The 9,502-nt window shown below is 42.9% G+C and overlaps 1 protein-coding gene across 1 annotated transcript; it reads right to left on the bottom strand.

Moving 5' to 3' along the window:
* Positions 1 to 265: 265 nt before the first annotated feature.
* Positions 266 to 881, bottom strand: LOC108796096 (sarcolipin). Its single transcript, XM_018567489.1, has one exon. The coding sequence runs from the start codon at positions 782 to 784 to the stop codon at positions 689 to 691; it is 96 nt and encodes a 31-aa protein (XP_018422991.1). The 5' UTR covers positions 785 to 881; the 3' UTR covers positions 266 to 688.
* Between the last annotated feature and the right edge of the window lie 8,621 nt (positions 882 to 9,502).

Genomic DNA, 9,502 nt, shown 5'->3' with positions numbered 1-9,502 from the left:
CAATATATTATATTTTTGTTTTTGGGTTTAGATACTCTTTAAGTCACCTATCTATCAGCGTTCTGAAACACAGTGAAAAAATAAGGGGGCTAAAGTAGAAATTGTTGTATCATGAAAACCCCAATCATGCAGGAATTACCACCCTCTTTAAACTATGAAGAGACAGGTAAGAAGACAGTATAAATCCAAGATGAGTAGAAAAACACTTGCAGTAAAAAGCCAAGAAAGCACAAAGTGATCTAAAACATTCACGTTTGGTGGGAAAGACTTTTATTGTGATGGAAAAGATGGAGCTGAAATATTCCGTTGAACTTATAATCAAAACATTCCCAGTTCTTATTTCTAGAGACATGCGTTTGACATTTTTCCCTCGGCTTCCTCCGCCAGAGTAAACATATCTTCTGTGTTTAAATCTCACTCGCTCATGTCTTATCACGGTCAGCTAATCAATCATAGTGTAGCGTGTTCTCGCTCTGGGACTGGGAAGGTTGGCAGCACAATATGGCTTCCAGGTTCAGGGTCAGGTAGATATGTACTAGTGGTAATGGCCTAACTGGGTGGTGGAAACTAGGATCTTGGTGGCAGAGAGCAGACAACATTATTGATGTGGGGGTGTTCAGTAAGTCCCTGTGGAATTTCCCATAGTTAAGTACAAACAATGACTGTTGTTTTACTCCATAGTAGTCTCTTAGCTTTGATAAGATTTCACAAGAACCCACATGAGCAGCACAGTGATCAGGACAATCATGAAGTTGAGGAACAGCTCCTGAGTTGAACGCTCCATTTTGGTGAAGATCTGAGGATTGGTCGGGGATTTTTTGGCAACACGAAGGTATAATACCCCTGGGACAACTTCAGCGCTTTATGTTCACTGCCAGGCCCGCTTGTCCTACAAAAAGGTCCACAAAAACAAAGGTTAAACATACACATGCAAACCTTAAGTTAAAGAACAGAGTTCTGGAGAGCACATTACATATACATGAGTTGGTGGGTGGGTGAGTGTGTATGCATTTGATTATTGGTTGTGAGGAAATTCTCAGTCATGACAGTTTGGATTCATAAAATGTATAATGCATGTATTGCCACTTTTAGTCGCTGAGCTAGTTACCAGCTTTTGTATTTCTAATTCACACTAGTTACCTGAATCCTAACATTCTTCCAGCTCTGCAATATATTGTATTGAAAAACACAGCTTTGGGACGCTAATAAAAAAGCATATGACCCTCAGGAACAGAAAATGAGCAGTCTGAGAGATGCACTAGAAGAGCTAGGTGGCTAGGAAAGGGTGATATTGGTTCACAAAAACTATTTCGGCCAGTGCTGTAGCTAACCTTTTCAAAGGAAGCATGCGATTTCACAAGAAGTCTCTCTGTATTTGGAGAAGAAACCTGGAGAGAGAGAGACACCGTATACTGAGCATAAGGTTCAACCTCTGGACAGAGTGAGACTTGAATGTATAGTAAGTGCTAGGGTTCATTTTTAATCCCAGTCTATGTGATTCTACTGCTCAGGTGTGGACATTATTATGAAGATTGAAAGAGAGACAACTTTAAATAGTAGGAGCAACAAAATTGAGGACAAAAAGTCCCAGGAGAGACCAGACTGAGTGTAGTTTTTAATGTAGAAGAGAGAGTGTGATACTCACCTAGTTAGGTTGTGAGAAATCCCCTTGGGGATATCAGGCATCCTGAGGTGCAAAAAAGGCGTGTGCTGGGAATATTTCCGTCCCTGCGCAAGGTGGTTGCTCTCGATGCTCGTCGTGGTGGAGTTTGGATGATGCAAAGCTTGGAAGCTAGAGGGACCCGATGTGTACTGGAGAGATGAGACAAAAATGCACCAAAAAGCGTAGGTGCGAGACAACAGAGGTGCCCAGGTGGAAGAAATTAAATTATAATTTTTCTTCAATTTAGACTTTTATTCCATGAAACGCATACATAACTATCACAGTCTCAACACGTTTCATGGCTCTGAGATGGACCCTTCTTCAGGAGGGTGTGATGAGACACTTTAAGCAGAGTGGTAGCATCTCCCAGGGTGTGTAACCATGGAATAAATGTCTAAATTGAAGACATGATCATTTCATTTCTTCCACCTGGGTGCCTCTGCTGTCTTGCACCTATGCTTATTGGGGCATTTCTGTCTCATCTCTCCATTAATATGAAGAAACCGGTGTAAGTACAGATTGCTGCAGACCTTGGGGGTGCGCTTTCAGTAAGTATGGAGCTTTGGGGGAAGGGGGCTAGTTCTTCCCATTGGTGTGGGGGCAAAAGGGCAAGGAAAATGTGTTTACTCACCCTTTAATGCTTAAAAAGCTAGTTGGGACCAGTTTAAAGGTTCTCTTACTGCCTACACAAGCTCTCCATTTGAGGCTGCCTAGTCCAAGAGATAGTGGAAGGGAGGTTGCTATTATCTCAGAAGGTGAGTCCCACTTTTCACATCCCAACCTTAGATACACTTCCCCAAAACAAGATAGGACAAACACTTTCAGTATCTTTGTGGTTTGTTGTAGCCACTGTGGCCACCGTCTCTATATTACTACCCTAGAAATTATACTTTCACAATTTTTGAAATGACGATGTAAAGACCAGTTATGTACAACCCTGAGATACCAGAAAAAATAGAACCTGCATATATTCCTGGAAAGATGTAGATGTAAACCCTAGCTGAATTCCTGGAGTTCCTTTTTAAGACGGTTAGTTTTTATTTTTGTGGTCTGTGTCCCTGAGACTCAGCAGTAAGTGGAAATCTCTTCAAACTGAGGGAATATCCCCTCTTAGATAGTTGTTACCAGAACAGGTTTCTCAATTTTTCTCCAAGATTTCCTCTCATATCGTGCTCCTGTGACCTCTGAAAGATGTGTGATTTCCCGTCACTGCAGTCAGTGGTCACCAAGACACATAGAGAGGGTGAATCTACTCACCGGGGGCACCTGACAGAGGTCCTAACCAATAAACAGTCTAACCAAAACTAACCTTGATCAAATTACAGTTAAACCACATGTTCTGCATGCTTCTTTCTTCTGGTATTGCATAAAAGCCTCATTAGGCCATGTAGTCAGAAGAAGGATGGCAGAATGACTCTGTCCTTCACTCTCAGCTATCAGGAGAATTTTTATCCAGGCACAGTGTTGACAGAGACTCTCTTCATACAAACAGCTGTACCCAAGCTCCTGACGCTTGTGAGGAAAATTCCAAGGAGATCCGATTACTTGGTATCCAGTGTCACCGATCACCACGTCTAATCAGGTGAATCAGGATGCAGGACAAGCGGCACTGGATGCATTTACATAATATTTGGCTATGGCAAACGTCTGGAAATCTTTTCCATTCCATTTTTAGTCTGCTTTTATGAGAATGTGGAAAATACAACGCAAAAGGCATGGGAGGTTTTCTGAGAGTCTCTACTTTGCAGAACATGAACATATTTCAGCCCAAGATGGTTGTGTAAGAGTTACAGGGGTGTGGGTAAGGAATTGATTTTAAAGCTGAAGCCTAGCTAACCAGATAAAATACATATATGAGAACTGTTTTACCTGCCAAAGGATTTGTATTTCTGTCCATCTAGTACTGAAGCTAGGTGGATCACACTACTTACAGATAAGGATTATTGCTGGGTCATCTCTCCGCCATCAGCCTTTTTTCTGGGCATTGAAAGAGCAGCAGCAAACGTATGAGTTCCACCCTCTGCTCATTCTGCTCTCTTCCCCTTTTAGTATGTTCCCGATCAGCCAACCTTTTTGGCTCTCAGTTCTACCCCTCCCTCTCCTAGTCTTGGTTTTGCTCCACAGGGGATTAAAAATGGCTGATACGCATTTAAATGTAACTACTTACACCCATATTTAAAATAATATGTTAAAGGTCTATTTACATTTTTACACTGTGGTGCATTGAAGAACACATGTTAATATGCGGCATGAATTGTGGTGTGCTGCAGTGCAGGTGTATTGTATTAGTGTGTTGGGGTGTCATTCAAAATGAATGTCACCACAACACCTTGCTGTACATGTCTTGTGGTAACATGCAGTAAAATGGATTTTATCTTGAGTTGCTGCAATGCATAGGTGGTAATGGGCCCTAAATGTTTTTTAATGAATACCTAGCTACTTTATTACAGGGAAATATTAAGTAAACATTTAGGGCCAATTCACACCAGCCGCCGCGCAAAACACACAATGGCTGGTGTGCGGTGCCCAACAAAGTTCCAATCACGGCACATTGCACTATGTACATGTAGCCCCTATATGAGTTGCTACGAATCAGCTTTAACTCTGCTTGTAAATAGGTAAATTACACTGTGCAGCCTGTGATACAGAGAGACTTGTGGGAGTTGCAGTGCAGAGCCAGGGAAAAGCTGTGCTGTGAGAAACTGGTGATACTACAATTCGCAGGAGCCTGTGCTTTCAGCAGGAGGGGTGATTTGGGCAGGAGTTTCTGAGCACGCTCAGTCTGGGAGAGACCAGCCAGTGTACAGATCGATGAGTGTGGCTGATGCTGACACAGAGGAGCCACAGACTCTGTGTAGACCTGTCTAGGGGAGTGTGAGCGACCTGTAGAACACACAGAGAGCAAACTCCTGGCCTGCTATAATCTGTATTGTTTGGACGATCACTTCCACGGGGAGCAGTGTAACCCATACAGCAGCCTGGAATGAGCAGCCGTGCCGAGACGGTGAGAGATCCACTGAGGCCTAATATTCCACGTGGTGTCAGGAGGTGTCTGCATAGTGTTCTTCAGCATCTTTCTGTGAGCGGAGATCGTTTTCAAGTTACAGCAAATGCCATGAGGACCAAAAAGGGTGTCAGCTTGAGAGAAAGGGAATTACTTGTGAAATGTCACAAGTAATATATCATTAAGTTAAGTTACACATTAATGGGTACTCCACTAGGGAAGTCAGAAATGGAAACATATTTGGGGGTCATAGTAGACCACAGATTGAATAATAGTTTACAATGCCAGGCTGGGGCAAACAAAGCGAGCAGAGTACTGTCATGCATTAAAAAGGGAATGTACTGCAGAGACAAAGCAATCATTTTGCCACTTTATAGATCACTTTTTCGGCCTTATCTTCAGTATCTGGTTCAGTTTTTGTCACCTGTCCACAGAAAGGATGTCCTGGACCTGGAAAGAGTCCAGAGAAGGGCAACTAAAATAATTAAAAGGCTGGAGGATCAAAGCAATGAGACAAGGTTACTAGATTTAGACTTGTTCACGCTGGAAGTGAGGAGGTTAAGAGGGGACATGATTTTAATGAACAAAATGTTTAGTGGTGATGGCAACATCTGCAATAAACTTTTCACTGTAAACTCCCTAACAAGGACTAGAGGCCACCACCTAAAATTGGTAGAGAAAAGATGTAACCACAAGGGGCGTAGGGGCTTCTTCTCAGTCAGAGCCGTTAAAGTCTGGAACTCTCTGCCACTAGCAGTGGTATCAGCAGAGAGCATTGAATCATTCAAAAATCAATTAGATACCTTCCCCAGAGACTGTAACATACAGGGATACAGGTACTCTTAAAACCTTAAACCCCAAGGGATTCATTTATCCACACATGCACACACTACACACATACACACTTACAAATAAAGTTTGAACTCGATGGACCTATGTCTTTATTCAACCTCAAATACTATTATTATTTGATATGTATTAATAGTAATATTATATGTATTAATAGCATTCTTTGATATGTACAGGGTTTGTATTTTTTTTACGTGTGTTGGGGGGTGGGGACGGGGAGTAGAAGTGTATTAGGCTACATTCACACCTTTATTTTAGGTGCAATTAGGGATTTCTGCGTCAGGAACTTGCGTTTTCCTGCCGCAGAAATCTCTAAATTAGCATTTACAAGTGGCAGCTGTAACCTAAGTTAATGATCAGGTGATAGCAGTTGCAAGTAAATGCCTGCACACCGCATGTAATGATACGTGATATGTTTACATTCTGTTAGGAATCAATCACTCTCCCTGGACACAAAGATTGTGCATCCAGGGAGAGTGTTTTCTAACCGCATCTAATCATATCACATGCCATTACATGCGGTGGGCAGGCGTTTACATGGAGCTACTGTCATCTGATCATTAACTTGAATGGGTGACAGCTGTCACTTGTAAACACCAGATTAGGGATTCCTGCTGCAGGAAAATGCACGTTTCTGATGCAGGAATCCCTAATTGCACCTAAACCTACAGATATGAAAGGGGCCTTATTGTCTGTAGTACCTTACCAGATACAGTTACATTTTATTTAAAAGTATGAAATTTGTCAAGTAGCCCCCATGAGAGAAGAAAATTTGTCAAGTGGCCCCCGAGACGGAAGAGGCGGGGGGCGAAGATGAAGGAGGCAGGGGGCAGAGACACCGATTCTGCACAGCCCACCAAAGAGTCCCAGGTGTGCTGTGCAATACCCTTTGGTTGGCTCTGCAGGATCCGTAGGGGGCTTTGTCGGGTCTCAGGGGGGCTTTGCAGGATCCATAGTGGGCTCTGCAGTTTCAAAGCCCACCACAAACCCTGCAGAGCCCACCTGATACCACAGCCGGGTGGGGTAAATTTAGTGTGTGTGGGGGGGGAGGCGGGGGCGCCAAGTTTTGTATTGCCTAGGGCGGCCCCAAACCAGAATACACTACTGCTCTACTGTACATTTGAAACAAGTTATAGATTGCATTTTTTTCTAAAATAATAAAGAACAACGTACAAGTTTCTTGGCTATTAAGTTTCCAGGGTAGTACCGTAGTCAGATCATTTGAGAACATGTTGTCAGAGGTGTCAAAATAGATATTTTTGGTTAATGTGAGGTTGATGACATTAAAAAGAGCACAACCTAAAATGATGGTTACTACATATCATCCAAACACACAGGGTCCATTCATAATTCATAGACAATACTATGCTGATCATTTATATAGCTGGAAAGAAGTGGAATAAAAGCCCTGTACCCGCAAGGTTTGTCCTATTGGTGTGGGTGGCCAATTATGATGTGAAAGTCATTATAGGTGATCTTACTCCTGGACAGGCAGCTTCAACAATCCAGAGGCTCTCCAGCATCGCCTTGGTTTGGCAGTGTTAAGTTGCAGAATTGTGAATTGAAGCACCACACTTTGTTTAATAGCCCAGATACATGTTTATTCAATGTAGGGTTCAGGGGACAGTGTAGAAACAGATAATGTGTTTTCGGGGGCTCATACAAATACCCCCTTCCTTCATCAGGTCTGCCAGATCTGCTGCTGAAGAGCTCTGTGCTTTCTTACACAATGGACAAAACGGGATCTCATTTTAAGTCTTTACAGTCCTGATACCCTTAGAAAGCCCCGATGAAGAGGGTATTTGTAGGAGCCCCTGAAATGAGTTGGTTGTTTTTATACTGTCCCCCTAAACCTGAATAAAGATGTATCTGAGCTATTAAATTGAGTGTGGCACTTCAATTCAGATTTATATAGCTGTGATGGACAATGTATCCCTGGTTACCAGGTAACCAGGGACGTTGTTCTGTCATTATACTGAGAACCCGTCGGAGCCGCAGTGATTCTACAGCGGCTCTGTCGGGTTCTGTGTATAATGACAGAATGGCGTCCCTGGTAACCAGAGACGCCGTTCTGTCATTACACTGAGAACCCGGCGGAGCCGCAGTGATATCACTGCGGCTCCGCCGGGTTCTCAGTGTAATGACAGAACGGCGTCTCTGGTTACCAGGGACGCCATTCTGTCATTATACACAGAACCCGACAGAGCCGCTGTAGAATCACTGCGGCTCCGACGGGTTCTCAGTATAATGACAGAACAACGTCCCTGGTTACCTGGTAACCAGGGACGCTGATCTATCTTACAAATGGCCAGCTGGCTGTCGGCCGGCCAGCTTCGAATTTCACCTGGGCTCAGTCGAACCGAAGCATATGCCTTCGGCTCGACTGAGCCGCTCGGCCAAGTTCGGGAGCTGTACGGGTATAGTGAATAGCCCGTACAGCAGCCCCTTGGTTCTACTGAACCGAAGGGGTCCTGGGGCCGAAGCTAGCCGAAGGATCAGCCGAAGCTACGGCTAGATCCTTCGGCAGCTTTGTGAATAACCCCCTTAATGATAAAACTGCAGATTCTTACAACTGGGGTAATTCCCATAATTTGTCCCATCACAAATCAAAACACAAGGAGCGTATTTCTCATTTAGACCTGAACTCCAGGCAAAACGCACAGTTAAAATACATGTATACAAACCATTTTACCTGCGTAAGATTAGTAATTCTGGCACCCCTGTCACACAGTACACAGTATAGCTTGTTCCTATGTGCCCTGAAAGCTCTGTATGGCCTACAGTGCAGATAAGCAAAACAGACTGTTTTAGCACTATCACCAACACGTGAAATGACAGAAAAGAAGTAGTAGCACACTAATGTGATCATTAATGTTATATTTCCATTTTGGCAGGTCCTCTTTAGAAACAATGGCACCATCTGACCATTCGAAGCTGGTATTAAATCACACATCTTTGTTATAAGTTCTACTCTGCTACACATCAGCTTGTCAGTTCCCGCAAGTGGAATTTTGATTACAGAAGTAAAATTGTTATTATACATTTTAACCTCTGTGGTATGATAAAGAAAAAACCCTCTGATGATACATTAAATATTATGAAAGTCTTATGTGTTTATTCTTTCCTTCCAGTCATTCTTTACCAGGCACAGTGGAAAATGACTATATGTGAAATAAACAATTGCTACAAAATGATGTAAAATGTTGTCCAAGTAAACCAAAAATGTAAAATATATTTTAAAAAATGTATGTGATTTATATATGTCCCGCTTCTGTGAATATAAAGGTTTTCTCTAATCTGCAAATGTAAACAGCATAGTAAACATCATTTCTTCGTATGTTAAGCAAAACCCGCTAGCCTTCCTATGTAAAGTATACAAGAAATTCTAATCTGGGAAACTGTATATACTGTATGTACATGGGCTCTGATGTTCATTGTAGAAGATTACAAAATAATTGTATTTTAGTTCAGCTGTCCTTTAAAGGACCCCCCTTCCCTCGAAGTCATATACTTACCTGCCCCTGGCCTGTTTAAAGATCTTCATTGCACCATCCTTTGGAAATCTTACAGCCACCCCAGCTCCCATCTGGGCTCTTCATCTGTGCATACTTAACTTCCCCCTCTCCTCCAAGATCTTTGCTGTGTTGCCCACTGGGAGCCACACAGCTGCATCTGCAGAAGTATCCAAGCCGGTTTTACTTCCACATATACTTACCTGTCCCCACTCCTCCAAAATCACTGGGAGTCATACAGCCCCATCTACAGAAGTCTCCAAGATGGTTCTACTTTCATGTATACTTACCTGTTCCCACTCCTCCAAGATCACTGAGAGTCACACAGCCCCCATCTACAGAAGTCTCCCAGCCAGTTCTACTTCCATGTATACTTACCTGTCTTTACTTTTTCAAGATCACTGGGAGTCACACAGCCCCATCTACAGAAGTCTCCCAGCCAGTTCTACTTCCATGTATACTTACCTGTCTTTA

Source organism: Nanorana parkeri, unplaced genomic scaffold, assembly GCF_000935625.1.
Source record: "Nanorana parkeri isolate BGI_ZX_2015 unplaced genomic scaffold, ASM93562v1 scaffold1054, whole genome shotgun sequence".
In the NCBI taxonomy this organism is placed as follows: Eukaryota; Metazoa; Chordata; class Amphibia; order Anura; family Dicroglossidae; genus Nanorana; species Nanorana parkeri.
This window is presented reverse-complemented; position numbering and strand designations above follow the sequence as displayed.

Coding starts and splice junctions, on each gene's coding strand:
- LOC108796096 (XM_018567489.1), bottom strand. CDS start 784: ATGGAGCGTTCAACTCAGGAGCTGTTCCTCAACTTCATGATTGTCCTG.